Raw genomic sequence first — 20,176 nt, 5'->3', positions numbered from 1 at the left:
AGCAAAAATAGTAAAATACTAGGACTTTATTCCATCAATCACATCAGTAAGGTAAATATTCAACTTTCCCTGTTCTAGCCTAGGTTTACTCTCTCTAAAAACGGTTTCAAATTACCAGTTAAAGGGTTAATGAAGGGTATGTGGTTTAATTACCCTCTTAACCCAAGACACTTAACATGATAACTATCCCAGACATACATCTCAAACCACAGTGCTACGATTTCTCCCGGTTGTGGACACTCCGATGTCTGGTAAGGTTACTCAGGAAGGAGAAGCTCTTGTAGCATAGTTTGCACTTGAAGGGCTTCTCCTTGGTGTGAACGGTCTGGTGCTCCCTCAAATAGTGTGCCCTAGCGAAGCGCTTCCCACACGTGGGGCAGGCGTACGGCTTGTCCGCGTCTGTCCTAATGCTCGGCCTCCCACGTTGTGACCCAATGACACCAGAGGAGGTAGAAGCAGGAGTCTTTGAGCTCCCTCCTTGACCTGTAGCCATTGTTTGGGTGTTGTTGGGATTGGGTGCTGTGTTATAGGCTAGGTAACTCTCGTTGTGAACGGCCATCCTGACACTGTCTGTATTCATGGGGTACCCATGCGGCAGCTGAGGAAGGCTAGGACGAGGTCCATGCCCAGGCCTTCTATGAACCCATTCACCAGGCATTAGACAAGATCCTGGAGAAGACAGACTTCCTGTTAGACTTCCACCAGGGGGGTCTCCCACCACTCTCTGTGAAGGCTGAAGCCCAGGGTGACCTGCTCTGTTCATCATAGATACTGTGGTGTTTGTATCATGAGAACAGGAGGGTCTATCTCTATCAGCCCCAGGCCCTGCTTCATCCCTGCACTGAGACTGTGAAGAGAAGGGTCTGGGCTGCAGACTGGATCCCTGTTTGGGGCCTCTGTCTTTTTGATGACCAACAGGACTTCCACCTGTCCACTGGTTTTGTTCTGTGTGGTGGTGGTTCGGTCCTGGTTCCGACTCGCGAAGGAAGAGCGACGGCTCCTGATCCAGGGTTCGGATCCGGGGCCAGGGTTTGTGACCAGCCACTTCAGAGGTCCAGTCTCTCCCGCCAGCAACACCGGATATCAGCAGGTCCTCATGGACTGCAGACTGTAAACACAAAATATACAGAAGAGCAGAGAAAAGGTTTATATAAGAATCTCTTTACTGTAAACATTATAAAATGTTTACCACAGTCAAGACAATCTCTAATATTGTGATTCAAGTACCCAATAATATGGAGTCATTGGAGTTTATAAAAATTGTCCATGTGTTGATTCAAGAATTAAGTATGTTTTGGTTCGACTGAGAGAAGGGAAACTCAGTCCCTACCACGATAAAAAAATAACCAAGTCAGTTAGCACAGAGTTGAATATGTATTTAATTTCAACAAAATTGTAATATTGTGAAGTACAGTACTTTTATTGCATAAAATGATACATGTGACCAGAATAACTTTTCTCCCTATGGTAACACTTTATCCTTTGTGTAAATTAGGTACCCTCACTTTGATAAATTGAATTTTAGAACGCCTTGAAATAGGTTCAACATTACACACAGCTTCACTACATTAATAAACATGAATTAAGGCAATATCAGTGCTTCATTATAAAACACTGGCATCAAACGGGACAAGGTTGTCAAATTTCATCAGGGAAGCATTTTTACAGACACCATCACACCAACTATCACCATATCATATCTACTCTTCCTCATCACACATTTTCATCATCCTCATTTTACCTCATCCAGTTCTGTATTACATCGAAAACCAACAGAATAAACTACAAACTAGCTAATACTACATTACATGTCACCATACACTATTCATGGGCTTTATGCATTTTCTGTTGGTGTATTCTGAGGTAGCTCCTCTCTGAGAATCTCTTCCCGCAGTGCATACAGGAGAATGGCCTCTCTCCTGTGTGGACCATCAGGTGCCTCTTCAGCTGGTGCTGGTGGGAGAACCTCTTCTCACACTGAGGGCAGCTGTATGGTTTCTCCCCTGTGTGGACCCTCTGGTGCCTCTTCAGGTTGGATGAGTCTGAAAAACTGGCCCGGCACAGGTGGCAGCTGAACGGTTTCTCCCCTGTGTGCATCCTCTGATGGATCTTCACCTGTTTGGGGAAACTGAAGGCTTTCCCACAGAACGAACACGGGAAGCGCTTCTCTTTGCCACCAGATCTACTGATAGCGTTACTATTACTGTCATTTGTCAATGGGCTTGTGTAGCCATTTAGTGTTGAGGCACTGGCATTGTCTGAGTTCTGGTTTAACATTAGGAGAGTGTGAGGAGGACGAATGCCAGGGAGGGTCTGTGATGTCGCAGGGTCCATGTTCCAGTTGATAGATCCTATAGAAGGTATGCTGAAGGCAGCACCTGCTAGGGGGTTAACCTGAGGTGCCATCAATCCCTCTGAGTCACAACTATAGGAGCAGGACGGAGCATCGCTAGCCGAGTCTGTGTCTATTCTCTCCCGCCGCGAACCGACACATCCCCATCCCTGCAGACCAAATCTACGCTCCGCTCTGGTCTCAGCCAATCTGTTGTCATGGAGACTAAGATCGGATGTTGTTTTGTGTTCGACTGTCTGTTTCTGGTTGTGGTTAACAGTGTTGTTCCCCAGCCCAGAGTTGAAGATGCTGTCCCATCCACTGACCTCCACTATTTCGCCTCTGGTCCTGGCCTGCTCAGTGATGTTGTCCCCCGGGCCCTTGGCTGCACCCATCTGGGTCTGAGATTCCAAGATGGCAGCCCAGTCTCTTCTGTTAGCCTCCAGCCAACCATCTGTAGGAAGAGGTTACAAAGTAGACTTTACAAACTTGGCAGAGAACTCTACATATGGAGTTTGAGTCAATTACCTGGTGAAGTTCATACAAAAACACACATTATATTGTATTGTATGTTAACATAAGTTGTATTGATTAAATAGCCAGGTGCATCACTATTTCCATTGAAGTATATCTATTATGTTCTGTATGTGGGTCTTTCTATAAACTATGGTACCAGTGAGGATTTCCTACGCTAGACAACTTGTTATAGCTGCTGATAAGACATTGATAATAATCTGCCACATTTTTTTGTGTCATTACATTAAGGTATAAGGGGGGGAGCATAGATACACTACAAGACCAAAAGTATGTGGACACCTGCTCCTCGTACATCTTATTCCAAAATCATGTGCATTAATATGGCATTGGTCCCCCTTTGCTGCTATAACAGCCTCCACTCTTCTGGGAAGGCTTTCCACTAGATGTTGGAACATTTCTGCAAGGACTTGCTTCCATTCAACCACGAGCATTAGTGAGGTCGAGCACTGATGTTGGGCGATTAGGCCTGGCTTGCAGTCAGCGTTCCAATTCATCCCAAAGGTGTTCGATGGAGTTGAGGTCAAGGCACTGTGCAGGCCAGTCAATTCTTCCTCACCGATCGACAAACCATTTCTGTATGGACCTCGCTTTGTGCACAGGGGCATTGTCATGCTGAAACAGGAAAGGCCCTTCCCCAAACTGTTGCCACAAAGTTGGAAGCACAGAATCGTCTAGAATGTCATTGTATGCTGTAGCGTTTAGATTTCCCTTCACTGGAACTAAGGGACCTAGCCCAAACCAGGAAAAACAGCCCCTGACCATTATTCCTCCTCCACCAAACTTTACAGTTGGCACTATGCATTGGGGCAGGTAGTGTTCTCCTGGCATCCGCCAAACCCAGATTCATCCGTCGGACTTCGAGGTTGAAGCATGATTCATCACTCCAGAGAACGCGTTTCCACTGCTCCAGAATCCAATGGCAGCAAGCTTTACACCACTCCAGCCGACGCTTGGCATTGCGCATGGTAATCTTAGGCTTGTGTGCAGCTGCCCGCCATGGAAACCCATTTCATGAAGCTCCTGCCTAATAGTTATAATGCTGACGTTGCTTCCAGAGGGAGTTTGGATCTCGGTAGTGAGTGTTGCAACCGAGAACAGACTATTTTTACACACTACACGCTTCAGCACTGTTCTGTGAGCTTATGTGGCCTACCACTTCATGGCTCAGCCGTTGTTGCTCCAAGACGTTTCTACTTCACAATAACAGCACTTACAGTTGACCGGGGCAGCTCTAGCAGGGCAGAAATTTGTTGAACTGACTTGTTGGAAAGGTGGCATGCTATGACATTGCCACGTTGAATGTCACAGCTCTTCAGTAAGGCCATTCTACTGCCAATGTTTGTCTATGGAGATTGCATGCCTGTGTGCTCGATTTTATACGGATGTTGATGAAATAGCCGAAACCACTAATTTGAAGGGTTGTCCAATTACTTTTGTATATATAGTATATATTCAATAAAATTGCAGAGTTGATTTAAAACCTGTTAACCCTTTCTCATGGGTTGTGTCTTGACGGATTTGTCCAACACTGTGTGACATAAAACATTATTTTCTGTCCTTAAATTTATGGCAGTGTTGCCATTATATCATATATTAGACTAACTTTAACCCTGTAAGAATCCTCTATCTAGCTGTTGGACAGTTTTTTGTATAGAGATCTCAGAAATACAGTGCAACTACGTAACATTTTGTGTGTCCGTGTGTTACGGGGCGAAAACAGTTTATGGACACAAATCCCCAAAAAGATTGCAAAATCAAATGCTTCCAACCGAATGAGTCACCTTACCTTGATACTTAAAACCTAAGTCGATACTGTCATTAACGTGGTTCTTCAATAATTACATAATACTTGTTGGATGCGCATTTGATGTCGAGCTGTTTAATTATGCTGTGATATTTTCACACATCGTCATCTGAATTTTTTTGAATTACATTCAAGTGATGAACAGCTGTTAGTGATAGCAAATGCGATAAAACATCGGCACAAGTGCTGGAAAAAAAGGTGTTTGCGAGGAATGTTCTGAATATTTGTCTCATTTGTTACGCCTGTGAACAGTTGTGCATGGATCCACGTTGGATCTAATGTCCCTAGTGAATTGATGTTGGTCATCTGCTTGATTTACAGCAGGGTCTCGTAAAATTTAACAGAGAAAGCATCAAGGTAATGAGTTGATGTTTTAATATGTTTTTGTGCCTCAGATTGGACACCGAGTCTACTGTGCACAGTTGTGAAGGATAGACTATTACACCGAGTCTACTGTACACAATTGTGAAGGATAGACTATTACACCAAGTCTACTGTACACAGTTGTGAAGGATAGACTATTGCGCAACACCCAAGCTGTTCCTATGAATTATTATGGATATAATGACAACACATTACACAGCCCAGTGGGCTTCATCCCAATATGATCTGGTAATGACATGACAAATAAATTTTGGTTTCCATGTTACACCTGTAATTTTAAATAATACAAGGGACTTGAAGTAGCCTACTTGAACTTTAATTTGTAGCTGAGAAATTCAAGTACTGGAATTGGCCTACCTTGAAAATCAGACATTTCCTCAATTTGGTGCTTGAAAAGTCCTTGTAATTATTGTAGCCAATTTATAAGTCCTCCTGCTCCCTTATAATTATCCCTGATTTCTTTTTTGATCCGTTTTTGTGAGTGGCCACTTGCGTTTGTTTCCCGCTGCTTCAATTGAAGGGTGTTGCACTACTCTGTTTTGGTAAAACCACGTGTGGTTATTAAGAGGATGACAACATCTAATTCTGGCTTCAACTTGTCTTTCCATACAAATCCTTCCAGTACAAAAGGAACCTGGTTTTTGGTCGCTTTCTCTTCATAAAAAAACAACTGATGGTGAGATTCAAACGGTGAGTTTGAGTTTGATGCTACCGCTATTCACGGCTTTATTATGTGTGCCTGCATCGGCTACAGGAAAACCGCCATGCATGCAACCAATCTATTTAGTCAGGCAACTCCACATTATTCTCATATTTTAGAATGTAATTCTAATTTGAATATCAATGCATTGACAAGGACTTTTGGGGGAACACTTTTTGGTGGTGGGGGGATTCTATATTAGGCCCTATAATTCCAATTATATAAATTATACAATTGTACAATATTGAGGTCCTTGAAAATTACTATTAAGTGCCTGAAAAAAAAGTCCCTGAAAGTCCTTGAATTTGACTTTCCAATGTCTGTATGAACCCTTCTTAAAGGATGTATAGTCTTGGGCCTATGCTGTTGTATAGGTGGCATTAAGGGACAATTTGCATATATTCCTTTAAGTACACTGGAACTGCAAGAAAATCATTAATATTTTTGTTTCAAACCATTTTGAAATTTTGATCCCAATTCTGAGCTCATTATTTATAAAAAGACCCAGATGTATTTCTCCCTTACCTTGCTCCCCCATCTTTAGTCCACTCAGCAGGTCAATGCTCTCTGGTCCGTCTTCTATAGTCTCCTCTTTGACTAGTAGCAGATCAGGCTTCCCATCCTCCATGTCTACTGACTGTAAGAGATAGAGTGAGAGGATGTTGGATCAAGAGATCCTGCTATGGAGCAGCTTCTGATTGGGCAATGAGGGATTGCTATGTGTACTATGGAAACTTGTTAGTTGATTTGATTGTTTTACATGGTTTTAAATTCAAAGGCATGGTCCCACACTTAAGACAACATTTATCAAGACCTGGGCTCGTATCCACAAAGAGTCTGAGTAGGACTGCTGATCTTTCCATATAATCCTATTCATTATGATCTAAAAGGCTAAACTGATCCTAGATCAGCACTCCTACTCTGAGAGGCTTTGTGGATACAGGCCCTGAACTAATACCATTCAGACAGTAGTTCACAGTGGGCTCACCTCAGTGAGACTGTGTGTGGTCCTGTGATGCTCAGCTGGTTCCTCTGTGGCTTCAGGAGGTGGTGTAGTCTGATTGTCCTCCATGATTATAGTCCCCTCAGGGTTCCCCAGACCCTCCTCACACCCCTCCTCCTTCACCAGCAGCACCTCTGGACCCTCCTCCTCCTGGAAGAGAGAGGTGATACAGATTACACAGACATACACTCCCTCAGGTACATACACAAAGATAATAAACACACTTTCAACATGGATGGGCCATACTTGCTAACATTATAAACAGTTTCTCAGTCTCAAAATGTGCATCAGCCAACTAAAATTGTTGATTTACTTGCACATGATAAAAAGCTATACAACTGCTCCCCGGGCGCAGATGACGTGGATGTTGTTTAAGGCAGCCCCCTGCACCTCTCTGATTCAGAGGGGTTGGGTTGAATGCATTTAGTTGTACAACTGACTAGGTATCCCCCTTTCTCTTTCTTTACATTCTAGCTGGTCCGATCAGAACCTGGCACATGTTATCCTTACGCTAATCTCACAAGGTGGCAGTGATTATTTCCTGTAACAAATTTCACATCATCCTATCAAAGACCTTAGACTTTTTATCCACAAACAAATGGCATTAATTAAAATAGGTCAATTTGGCCACCAGAGGGATTATTTTGTTCCACTAGGTCTAGGTCTGTAAAGTGTTGTGTCCCAATATTGCATGATGATGCATCCTTGACTAGGCTACTACCTCGCATATATGACCAAAAAGTTTTTGCCTATCCGTTTCACATATATTAATGTGCTTTCATAGCACTAAAGATGTAGGAGGATTATACAAGTTATATTCGCGTACATCGTAAAAAAAAGTTGAAGATGCTCGTGGTCTTCTTGTCAAATTGCTGTAATTTCCTCTTGACTGCGTGATAAACCCAGAGACGGAGAGAGATGATGGCCGCGAGCTTCGATCCCCCTCGGGAGAAAGTTTTTATTAGAGGAAAAAACGCTCCACTGTTGGTCCTCGAGTCAAATAATGCATGTGACAAAGTTGATCATTATAAAAATGCATATAAAAAGGTTGTAGGCCTACATTTAAGTGGACACGTCCGTGTAATAGCTTATGCAATATCTTTGTCTGAAAGGCTGAAGAAAGACGTAGCTACTTATTAAATTCATTCTTAATCTTCAAGCTGTTGGCTGCAATTCCCTTCACACTCTACATTTCAAAGGGAAAAAAGTTTGAGACGCTCTACATTATATGACCAGTCAGTTAAACGCATGTGATCTAGTTGCTTTGATTATCAGAATGCTTTCACAGAGAGGAAGAGGCGAAACTTTGGGTTTAATGAACAAGTGTTGGATCACGTCCAACTACATGGACAATTTTAATTGGCTAACCCTCTTATCACGTGCAAGTTAATCAACAATGTTATTTGGCTGATGCGCATTTTGAGAGAGAAACAGTTTAACTCAAACTTTTTCTCATGTTAGCAAGTATGACGCCGGAGTGTTTACCCATCCCCACTATGTTTGAGTCCTATACTGTAGTAACAGAATGACTTCATTGTTGTTAAACCCATCATGGTGGACATAAATATGATGTTGTGGGTAAAAATGAGTCAGCTATGATAAGTCAAAAGTCATTCAAACCTGACTAAACTATTTTGGTAAGTGTATTGGTTATAAAGCACTGTGTGTATGCATATCATATGTAATGTATGTTAAAATAAGTCTCAATGAAATTCTTAGAATGAAAAGTCCCATTTTGTGTTTATTAAAACGTTAATACACAACATGATAACCACACAACGTCTCAACTAAAAATCTGCATGAACCTGATGAACTGAATTAATTTTCAAATTAAAACTATCTGGCGAAAAAAATTAGGTAGTTGAATGGAAGTAATGAAATAGGCATTTTTTAACATCATAGCCTACACGATACAAACACAATGTGTAAAATACCTTTTTGGCGTATACAGTTCCAGTCAAAAGTTTGGACACACCTACTCATTCAAGGGTTTTTCTTTATTTGTACTATTTTCTACAGAATAATAGTGAAGACATCACAACTATGAAATAACCCAAAAAGTGTTAAACAAATCAAAATATATTTTAGATTCTTCAAAGTAGCAACCTCTTCGCACACTCTTGGCCTTTTCTCAATCAGCTTCATGAGGTAGTCACCTGGAATGCATTTCAATTAACAGGTGTGCCTTAAGTTGATTTGTGGAATTTCTTTCCTTCTTAATGCGTTTGAGCCAGTCAGATGTGTTGTGACAAGGTAGGGGTGTTTTCCAGAAGATAGCCCTATTTGGTAAAAGACCAAGTCCATATTATGGCATGAACAGCTCAAATAAGCAAAAAGAAACGACAGTCCATCATTACTTTAAGACACGAAAATCAGTCAATCCGGAACTTTTAAAGTTCCTTCAAGTGCAGTCGCAAAAACCATCAGGTTACTACATGATTCCTTGTGTGTTACTTCATAGTTTTGATGTCTTCACTATTATTCTACAATGTAGAATATAGTCTAAATAAATAAAAAACTTGGAATGAGTAGGTGTCCAAACTGTTGACTGGTACGTCAAACACACACACACACACACACACACACACACACACACACACACACACACACACACACACACACACACACACACACACACACACACACACACACACACACACACACACACACACACACACACACACACTTTATCCTTATTTACTCAAGTCTTTCTATTCTTTTACTTGTATATTAATTGTTCCTGTCAATATTGCTCAAATTCAGTACATTGGATTGGGAATAATTGATGGACAGCAATATTCAAACATTGTCTCAGATTTAAGTCAGGATCACTCAACACCTCTTGGAAAGTCATTCTGGTGTGTATTTGGCATTAAAATGTGTATAATTTGTGACGAATACAACTGTTCCAGGGTTAGGTGTTGCCACCACAATACTTTAACTTTCTAAATCCGAATTAATCCCTTTTTAGACTTAATTTTAAGGCAGCAAAATGTGAAGACTGTGCAAGGTGTGTGTAGACTTTCACTAGGCACTGTATATCACACAATGTATAGATGCAATATTCTACCCAGTAATATTCTATACTGAAATCTGTTACTCCAAATGCATCAGTGGATATGTTTTGCTGACAACAAAGAAAATTAATCTTTGTCTTTAATGCAGGGTTTGATCTAAACCTCAGAAGCTATCGAGCAGAATGGTTACTTTCTATGTTATAGACTGGAATGGTAATTCTGCCGGTGTATCCTGAGATAGCTCCTCTCTGAGAACCTCTTCCCGCAGTGAGTACAGGCGAACGGCCTCTCTCCCATGTGGACCTTCATGTGCATCTTCAGATGATCCTGGCGGGAGAACCTCTTCTCACACTGGGTGCAGCTGTAGGATTTCTCCCCTGTATGGACCCTCTGGTGCCTCTTCAGGATGCAAGCCTGGGCTAAGTGCATGTAACTCTGAATACAGCTGAAGGATTTCACCCCTGTGTGGACCCTCTGGTGGATCCCCACCCAATGAAGGCAGCTAAAGCCTTTGTTACAGAACATGCAGAGGAACCGTTTCTCTTTACTACCCCCTGATGTTGCGCGACCTCCCTGAGCCTGGGCTCGAGCCCTGTCATTTGAGTTCAAAACCTGATCGAAAAGGACACGGCCGTGTGAATCGGAAAGTGCCATCGGCATGAACACTGGATCGCGATCCCTGAACGCATGTACAGGGGAGTGGGTCGTGACATTTGGATTTGTCTCAAAGCTTCCCCTGTAATCTAATAAATATTTGCAGTGCGTGTCCGTCTCCTAGGTGACTATCTGCATTCCATGTGGGAGGAGCGTCACCCTCCACTTTCAAAGTCATCTCATCTACCAAAGACTACAACCTACCCTTTCAAATCTAGGCACCCTTCAGAGTATACAATACTATTGTACCAGTTCCATTCTCCTCTAGACAGATCATTCTGTGTGTCTAAACCCCACAGGCATGTTGCCAGAGTCCATCTCTGTAGTGTAAGAACAAGATAGATCATCAACACTAGTGTCTAACGCCTCACCATCTCCAGGGGAATGAACCGTCCTCTGGCTCTCGTGAAATACCGGTAAATACTCTGAGCTGGGAACAGGACAGCCTAGTGGCCCCAGACTCAGTCTTTATGGGTCTGATCTGTGGTCAGATTCTGTGTGTTACAGTTAAAGTCTTGGTGTCTGTCTCTGACTTAAGGACGGCATTCCACGTTCCACTGACCTCCGTGATGCTGTGCCATGTCTTGGCCTGGGGCGCGTTGGGGGTGGATAGGTCCTCTGTGGCTACAGGGGGCGCCACTCCAGACGCTGCTCCAGTCTGGATGTCAATGCTGTGTTGTGGGTCCTCCTCTCCTCCAGTCCTCTCCTGCTTGACCCCAGGACCTGCATCCTCTGCATCTGCAGACTGACATAAGAAGAGAGGAGGTTATTACCAGGAATGGGAGAGGTTATTTGAATATCTGAATGGAGGTTAGTATTCGAATACTTGCAACAGTATTCATTTTGGAAGGAAAAAAATCATAGGCCTATTTTAACTATGAAAAGGCTTTGTCTCAATTAAATACAATTATAATTATTTGAATAGTGAAAATATTTCAAATGCCCATCCCCAGTTATTACCGGTATCATGAGTAGAATTGGATAACAATGTAATATTGAAGTCTCACAGATAAATGAGGATGTAAGCAAGTGAACAGCTGAGGGGAGCCTTTTTGAAATAAACTGGACACATTTGATGTACTGTAATTTTGATGTAATACTATTACACTAACCTCTATCACGATAATGTGCTGGGTTGAGTTTCCACTCCCCTCATCAACAGTGATTGGTTGGTCATCTCTCCATGTATTGTGTCCCGCTGGCTTCACAATGCTTCTGTAGCCTTCAGTGAGATGTCCTTCACCTGGGAGAGTGATTGGGGGAAAAGAGGCGGTTAGGTTAGCTACTGTCAATGCTATATTGTACACTATTGACAGTTTTGTCACTGTCTAGAATTGGCAAGAATGCAAGGTAACACTTCTCAACTTCTTAATATACTATTTATTGATCAATGTATAGTGTTCCATGTACCACATTGTTTTCATTGAGTAAAAAATAGGAAATGCAGTAAATCAATAATCAGATAAGAGTCTGGTTCGAATATGATCATGTGTCTTTGCGCAAGATAGCTAATTAATTGGGGGAATTATTGCTTATTATTCAAAAACTGACCAAGACACAATTCTGGCTAACACATCTGAACACGTGCAGAGGGTAGCCAGCAGATCATATCTGCTTATATACAGCTGCACTAGGATTTGACAGACTTCCTGTGTAGATTAAGACATGTGGAGCCGGAGTGAGATATGGTTTAGAAAATGTACTTCTTTTGAGAACTGCTTTGGACAATCTTGTCCCATTATCCCAACTGTTACACAGAGAATATTGAAGAGTGCTAGTGAAGTAAACTGCCATGTTTGTCCTCATGCTAGCTAACAGTAGCCATTATGGAATGGCGTTGAACAACAAAAGAGCTGATTGGCTGACACTGCCATTCCCAAAATGGCCGCTGTGGTTTCTGCTACCTAGCATGATAACGAACAGTCCAGTTTTCCAGAAAAACTAGCAGTCTTTCAATTCTCTCAGTGTAACAATTGGGATAATTGGACAATTCAGAATACAAAGCATTTTTTAATCCCTGAATTGAGGTATGCTTTCTGTGCCATGTCTCGCCCCGGCTCCGTTGTTTTAATCTACTCAGAAAATATGGCTGACCTAGACCTAGTGCAGCTGCAAGCAAGCCTGTCGGATCTGCTGGCTAATGCAGAGAGTAATGGGGCTACAGGCATGAACGGGCGGCCTTTTGTCAAATGTACCTCTTGCTATTCTGTATCGGTCGACGACTTTGACACTACTTGGACGACTAGCGAGGACACGCTCTCGTATTGTCCTCTCTGCCCGCTCCCGTGCCACCTTCAGTTCCAGTAACTGTAGTTTCCTCCGTAATCCCCTGTTTTCTTTCTGGCTTTGAGTTATTTCTAAACGAAACACTGCATAGTCGTCGTCTACGAGTTTACAGATCTCTGCCACGGCCGCATTCGCTAGCACCTCCATGACGGAGGCTATTTGAGTGTGAAAAACCATACAATTACTGTTAGCCATTATTGTTAGCTAAGGTTAGCAGCTAGCTTGCTAGCGTTACCTAGATAACATAAATCAACCAAGTCTCGTCTCCAACGCGAATTAAAGACTACCTGAGGTTAGTATGTGATACTGTCTAGTTAAATGAGTCATATTGTGAGTTCCATGATGTTAATAAACATCTAAATAACCCATACAAATTCAAAAGAGGAAATTGTTCTTGGTAACGGTAACTGGTAACTTCCGTTAACTTCTTTGATTTTATGACGGTTCGCAAACAACTGTTAGAGGTGCATGCCGCCACCTATTGTATGGGTGGTAAACTACGGGTTAAAACCGACATTATACAAAGTAAAAAATAAAACTCCCCCTCCTTCAGTCACATTACAATTAAAATCACATCCCAACACAGGCTCAGGAGTCTGTTAGGGCAGTATCTTCGTTGATAGGGTTACTTGTACTGCCTCTTCTGTCAAATCCCTGAGTTCCACAAAAAACGTTCAGCTGCACTTAAAATGATGCCAATTTAGTCCTATTTCTTCTCCGTTTGTGCTGTGCAGTTAATGACCATTGCAATAAATGCTGCAAAGCACACATTTTTACACACACATTCACTGATGCACGCATCTACAGCTCTACTTGTTCCTTCAACTCTTCTCACCGCCTCCAGGTAGGACACACGCTGGACAGTCCAATTCTGTCTTGCTCGATCCGGGTGCATCTAACCTCCACTAGCATTCGATACTCTTCCTGTCTGCATACACTTGACACCTTACCAAATATTTAGCATGTAGGCTCTTAAAGGGTATCTCACATAGCCCAACTTTACATGAGGGAGAGATTGTGGATTAAGTGTATTTCTTCATTAAATCTACCATACGGGTCAGTCAACCTGCTCCAATAACTCCACCTACTTCCTCAGGTATTAAATCTGTACACACTTTATGCGCCATCCCAGATATAATCCTGTTGATAGGTGCTCTGCTTTGAAGATCCATACACAAAACATTCCACTCATATCTTCTTGAGACACAATGCACACCTCCTCTCCGCAGACACACAAAAAATCAAAAATAAACCCACTTCTTGTGACTCTGACACCACTTCACCCAACCCATTCCATGACATCTATCGAGACTTAAAACAGATTTCCAAAACACTCACTCAGACTAAAGACGAGTCTAAGGGTTTCCACGACAACTTTACTTCTGTTGTTTCCTTCCTTTTTCACCACAAACCCACTCATCCTCACTGTCATCTTCACTCGCCAGCAGTTCCAAACAAAATATCAGTTTCTGCTATGCTCCTCACCTCATGACTTTCCATACTCGGACCACTTGCGTTTACACTGAACAGAAAGGATCTATATTAAAGATGAGACCCTGAAGAAGACAGACCTCCTGATAGACTCCCACCAGAGGGGTCTCCCACTGCTCTCTGTGAAGGCTGAAACCCAGGGTGACCTGTTCTGTTCATCATGGATACTGTGATGTTTGTATCATAGGAACAGGAGGGTCTATCTCTATCAGCCCTAAGTCCTGCTTCATCCCTGCACTGAGACTGTGAAGAGAAGGGTCTGGGCTGCAGACTGGATCCCTGACTGGAGCCTCTGTCTCTCTGATGACCACCAGGACTGAGGTTGTTCAGTCCACCTGTTGTGTTCTGTGTGGTGGTGGAGTTTTTGTCCCTTGTGGTTCGATCCTGGTTCCGACTTGGGAAGGAAGAGTGAAGGCTCTTGATCTAAGGTCCTGATCTGGAGCCAGCCGCTTCAGAGGTCCAGTCTCTACCACCAGCAACACCAGATTTCAGCAGGTTCTCATTGACTGCAAACACTCATTTTACAGAAAAGGATATACAGGTTTATATAAGAAACTCTTTGCTGTACACACAGAAACAAAATGTTAACCACAGTCAAGCCCATTTCTAACACTGTGGTTAAAGTAACTAACAATATGGGGCCTTTGGAGTTTAAAAACATTTCCATAATGATTGATTCAATAATTAAGTATAATGTTTTGGTTCAAATGAGATAAGGGAAACTGCAATGATACAAAAATAACCAAGTCAATCAGCACAGAGTAGTTCGTATTTAATTTCAACAAAATGCTCATACACTCACATAACGTGTACAGTAGTTTTATTGCACAAAACGATACATTAAGAGTAAAATAACTTTTCTCAATATGGCAACACTTTACTTTTTCTGTAACCAAGTGGCTGCAGTTCTGGATTTTCTGGAACCCAACTTGCTGTTGCTTAAAAATTGAGATTTCTGCGCATGCAGGATCTACTAGCCTTCTCATTTCAGCTGATGCTCTGTGACTCCACTGCCGGAAGTTTACATACACCTTAGCTAAATACATTTAAACTCAGTTTTTCGCAATTCCTGACATTTAATCTTCATAAAAATGCCCTGTCTTAGGTCAGTTAGGATCACCACTTTATTTTAAGAATGTGAAATGTCAGAATAATATTTGAGAGAATGATTTATTTCAGCTTTTATTTCTTTCATCACATTCCCAGTGGATCAGAAGTTTACATACACTCAATTAGTATTTGGTAGCATTGCCTTTAAATTGTTTAACTTGGGTCAAACATTTTGGGTAGCCTTCCACAAGCTTCCCACAATAAGTTGGGTGAATTTTGGCCCATTCCTCCTGACAGAGCTGGTGTAACTGAGTCAGGTTTGTAGGCCTCCTTGCTCACACACGCTTTTTCAGTTCTGCCCACAAATTTTCTATCGGATTGAGGTCAGGACTTTGTGATGGCCACTTCAATACCTTGACTTTGCTGTCCTTAAGCCAATTTGGCACAACTTTGGAAGTATGCTTGGGGTCATTGTCCATTTGGAAGACCCATTTGCGACCAAGCTTTAACTTCCTGACTGATGTCTTGAGATGTTGCTTCAATATATCCACATAATTGTCCTGCCTCATGATGCCATCTATTTTGTGAAGTGTACCAGTCCCTCCTGCAGCAAAGCACCCCCCACAACATGATGCTGTTACCCGCGTGCTTCACGATTGGGATGGTGTTCTTCGGCTTGCAACCCTCCCCCTTTTCCCTCCAAACATAATGATGGTCATTATGGCCAGACAGTTCTATTTTTGTTTCATCAGACCAGAGGACATTTCTCCAAAAAGTACGATCTTTGTCCCCATGTGCAGTTGCAAACCATAGTCTGGCTTTTATTATGGTGGTTTTGGAGCAGTGGCTTCTTCCTTGCTGAGCGGCCTGTCAGGTTATGTCGATATAGGACTCATTTTACTGTGGATATAGATACTTTTGTACCTGTTTCCTCCAACATCTTCACAAGGTCCTTTGCTGTTGTTCTGGGATTGATTTGCACTTTTCGCACCAAAGTACGTTCATCTCTAGGAGACAGACCACGTCTCCTTCCTGAGCGGTATGACTGTTGCGTGGTCCCATGGTGTTTATACTTGCGTACTATTGTTTGTACAGATGAACGTGGTAACTTCAGGTGTTTGGAAATTGCTCCCAAGGATGAACCAGACTTGTGGCGGTCTACACATTTTTTCCTGAGGTCTTGGTTGATTTCTTTTGATTTTCCCATGATGTCAAGGAAAGAGGCACCGAGTCTGAAGGTAGGCCTTGAAATACATCCACAGGTACACCTCCAATTGACTCAAACTATGTCAATTAGCCTATTAGAAGCTTCTAAAGCCATGACATAATTTTCTGGAATTTTCCAAGCTGTTTAAAGGCACAGTCAACTTAGTGTATGTTAACTTCTGACCCAATGGAATTGTGATACAGTGAATTATAAGTTAAATAATCTGTCTGTAAACAATTGTTGGAAAAATGACTTGTGTCATGCACAAAGCAGATGTCCTAACTGACTTGCCAAAACTATAGTTTGTTGACAAGAAATTTGTAGAGTGGTTGAAAAACGATATTTAATGACTCCAACCTAGGTGTATGTAAACTTCCGACTTCAACTGTACACAAAACAGTTAGAAAAAACATAGTTATGCCTCTTGTAACAGTCGTCTAGCAATGTTATATTTTCATCATCATTGCAAACATGGGCTAAACAGGAGGCAGAAAACTGGCTATATGGCAGCATAACTATAAAGATTTATATCATCACACAAAACGCTAATTGTTTTGTCCCAATGTGTAGACCGTCTTGTTTGAGACTATTTTTTACAGCAATATCAGTTACACCAGACAGAGAAGGTTGTAGCCTTCATACATATTTTTGGAACTTTCATTAAAATCGCAGCTGTTCAGACATATGAAGCAGAGACATCGGCTATATCATCATATCGATCAAATTGCTTTTGGGTTCAGAAGAGGGTGAGTAAATAGAGAAACTTGAACATGCGTAAATAACACATGCGCAGAATGTGATTTGGATCCTTAGATTTGAGAAAGAGGGGATGAAAACTCTATTCGTAGCCTCTGCCTTTCTGTACATTTGGTACCCTCGCTTTGAGAACATTTATTTGAGAATACTTTGGAAAAGGTTAAACATTACACACATCTTCATGTCAAATAAACATGAATTAAGGCACTATCATTTCCACATGATAAAACACAGGCATCAAACAGGACAAGGTTGTCACTTTATCAGAGAAGCATTTTTACAGATGCCATCACACCAACCATCAACCCTGCCTCATCATACTCATTCTTTCCTCAGTTCACCTCATCCAGTTCCCTACTACATCCAAAACCAACAGAATTAACTACAAACTAACTAACTAGGACTACATTACATGTCACTATACTCTATACATGGGCCATGTGCATTTTCTGCGGGTCATTCCTGAGATAGCGCCTCTCTGAGAAACTCATTGCGTACAGGCGAGCGGCCTCTCTCCCGTGTGGACCTTCAAGTAACATCTTCAGATGATGCTGGTGGAAGAACCTTTAGTCACACTGGGAGCAGCTAATAGATATATCCCGTGTGGACCCTCTGGTGCCTCTTCAGGCTGGACGAGTGGGAGAAACTGACCCGGCATAGGTGGCAGCTGAACAATTTCTCCCCTGTGTGGACCCTCTGGTGTCTCTTCAGGTGACAAGCATTGGCAAAGCGCATCTGACACTGGGTACAGCCAAAAGTGTACAACCCCCGTGTGCATCCTCTTGTTGGATCTCCACCTGTTTGGGGAAATGCTTCTCTTTGCCATTAGATCTGCTGATAGCGTTACTACTACTGTCATTTGTCAATGGGCTTGTGTAGCGATTTAGTGTTGAGGAACTGACATTGTCTGAGGTCTGGTTTAACATAAGGAGAGGAGGACGAAGGTCAGGCAGTGTTTGTGTTGTTGCAGGATCCATGGTTCAGTTGATAGATCCTATAGAAGGCAGGCTGAAGGCAGCACCTGTTAGGGGGTTAACCTGAGGCGTCAGTCTCTCTGAATCACAACTATAATAGCAGGATGGAGCATCGCTAGCCAAGTCTGTGTCTGTTCTCTCCCAACGCATATGGACACCTCCCCGTAGACCAAATCTACACCTTGCCCTCGTCTCTGCCAGTCTGTTGTCACGGAGACTAAGTTTGGTTGTTGTTCTGTGTTCGACTGTCTGTTTCTGATTGTGGTTATGAAGAGGTTAGGGTCCCAAAGACCCTCCCCATTATTGATTAAGGCGACCTTAAGAGTCATATGTTTTGCTGCAGGCCTTATAATAGATACTGTTATGTGCCTAAAACTCTGCCACTATACGTTGTACAAGCCATCTATATTAGTATTTGTGGTTAAGACTGTTGTAAGAGTGTGCTTGCAGGCTAAGTCTGAGTCAGACCGAAACTAGATAAAGAGAAGTAACCACTGTCTGGTTTTGACATTTTGATCTTGTGTGACAGTGGACAATGCTAATGAATTCAGAGAAGCTAGTGTACTAGGTTACCTTATAAGGTAACCTCAGCATATTGCTGTATACATACATTGACGTAGGTGATCATACCACCAGGGAGTGATCACTTGTATAAAATCAGCTGCGCCCCTAGGTGCGATGCCGAACTTATTCTGAAACACACATGCTGTGTTTCCATTGTCAACTTCTGTCTGAAATTGCATTAATAAAGGTTTGATTGATTTACTTAAAAAATGTATTGTCTGACTGCTGATTTCACCAATAAGCCAATGATTGACAAGGAACCTACCCCGACAGTTAACAGTGTTGTTCCCCAGCCCAGAGTTGAAGACACTGTCCAATCCACTGACCTCCACTATGTCGCCGCTGGTCCTGGCATGCTCAGTGATGTCCTCCCCATCTATGGGAATCCAAGATGGCCGCCCAGTCTCCTCTGTTAGCCTCCAGCCAACCACCTGCATGAAGAGTTTAGAAAATATACTTTAAAAACATGACAGAGAACTCTACTCTGGAGTTTTTGTCAATTACCTGGTCAAGTTCATACATTGTGTGTTTTTGTAAGTAAACATAAGTTGTATTGATTTCATTTTATGAATGAAGAAAATTCCCATTGAAGATCTATTACTGTATGTATGCTATATGTATTTCTCCCTTACCTTGCGCCCCCATCTTTAGTCCACTCAGCAGATCAATGCTCTCTGATCCATCTTGTATGGTGTCTTATTTTATTAGCAGCAGATCAGGCTTCCTATCCTACATGTCAAATCAAATTTTATTGGTCACATACACATGGTTAGCAGATGTTAATGCGAGTGTAGCAAAATGCTCTTACAGTCTACTGACTGTAAGAGATACAGAGTGAGAGGATGTTTGATCAAGAAATCTGATATAAGCACCCTGCTATGGAGCATCTTCTGATTGGGCAATGAGGGATTGCTATGAGTACTATGCAAACATGTTAGTTGATTTGATTACTTGACACTCTAATGGTTTGATCATTGAAAGGCATGGTCCCACACTTAGGATAAAATGTATCAAGATCTAGGCCCGGATCCACAAAAAGTATCAGAGTAGAAGTGCTGATCGATGATCAGTTCCCTACCTGTCTATATAGTCTTATTCATTATGATCTAAAAGGCACTCCTACTCAGAGAGGCTTTTTGAAAACGGGCCCTGATCGAATACCATTCAGCCAGTAGTTCACAATAGGCTCACCTCAGTAAGACTGTGTGTGGTCCTGTGCTGCTTAGCTGGATCCTCTGTGGGTTCAGGAGGAGGTGTAGTCTGGTTGTCCTCCATGACCATGTTCCCCTGAGGCTTTCCCAGACCCTCCTCACACCCCTCTTTCACCAGCAGCACCTCTGGACCCTCCTCCTCCTGGAAAAGAGAGGTGATACAGATTACACAGACATACACTCCCTCAGGTACATACACACAGATA

At 42.3% G+C, this 20,176-nt stretch overlaps 1 protein-coding gene and 1 long non-coding RNA gene across 3 annotated transcripts; both read right to left on the bottom strand.

The window, feature by feature from the left end:
• Window positions 1-25: 25 nt before the first annotated feature.
• LOC120034802 (sal-like protein 4) lies at window positions 26-13,131 on the bottom strand. Of its 2 annotated transcripts, XM_038981430.1 has the most exons (7): window positions 12,627-13,131; window positions 11,544-11,674; window positions 10,994-11,176; window positions 6,746-6,910; window positions 6,283-6,394; window positions 2,659-2,786; window positions 26-1,108 (listed from the first exon to the last, which is right to left on the bottom strand). In XM_038981430.1, the coding sequence occupies exons 1-7, from the start codon at window positions 12,910-12,912 to the stop codon at window positions 215-217; spliced, it is 1,899 nt and encodes a 632-aa protein (XP_038837358.1). In that variant the 5' UTR covers window positions 12,913-13,131; the 3' UTR covers window positions 26-214. The 2 variants fall into 2 exon arrangements, with proteins under 2 accessions (XP_038837358.1, XP_038837359.1); XM_038981431.1 differs by lacking the exon at window positions 26-1,108 and having other exon boundaries at window positions 1,362-2,786.
• A 3,670-nt stretch (window positions 13,132-16,801) lies between these two features.
• LOC120034894 lies at window positions 16,802-20,096 on the bottom strand. Its single transcript, XR_005474081.1, has 3 exons — window positions 19,951-20,096; window positions 19,392-19,488; window positions 16,802-19,190 (listed from the first exon to the last, which is right to left on the bottom strand). It is a non-coding gene; the product is annotated as an uncharacterized LOC120034894 (long non-coding RNA).
• Window positions 20,097-20,176: the final 80 nt, after the last annotated feature.

Source organism: Salvelinus namaycush, chromosome 42 (genome assembly GCF_016432855.1).
Source record: "Salvelinus namaycush isolate Seneca chromosome 42, SaNama_1.0, whole genome shotgun sequence".
Classification (NCBI taxonomy): Eukaryota; Metazoa; Chordata; class Actinopteri; order Salmoniformes; family Salmonidae; genus Salvelinus; species Salvelinus namaycush.
Note: the sequence above shows the minus strand (reverse complement) of the source record. Positions and strands in the feature narration are given on the sequence as shown.

Bases quoted from the DNA above. Each gene is read 5' to 3' on its own strand.
- LOC120034802 (XM_038981430.1), bottom strand. From the start codon at position 12,912: ATGGCTAACAGTAATTGTATGGTTTTTCACACTCAAATAGCCTCCGTC. The intron at 11,177-11,543 runs GTTAGTGTAATA...TTCTTATGTCAG, and splicing joins AGCACATTATCGTGATAGAG to TCTGCAGATGCAGAGGATGC. The intron at 6,911-10,993 runs GTCAGTGGAACG...TCTCTCTTCCAG, and splicing joins CATGGCACAGCATCACGGAG to GAGGAGGAGGGTCCAGAGGT.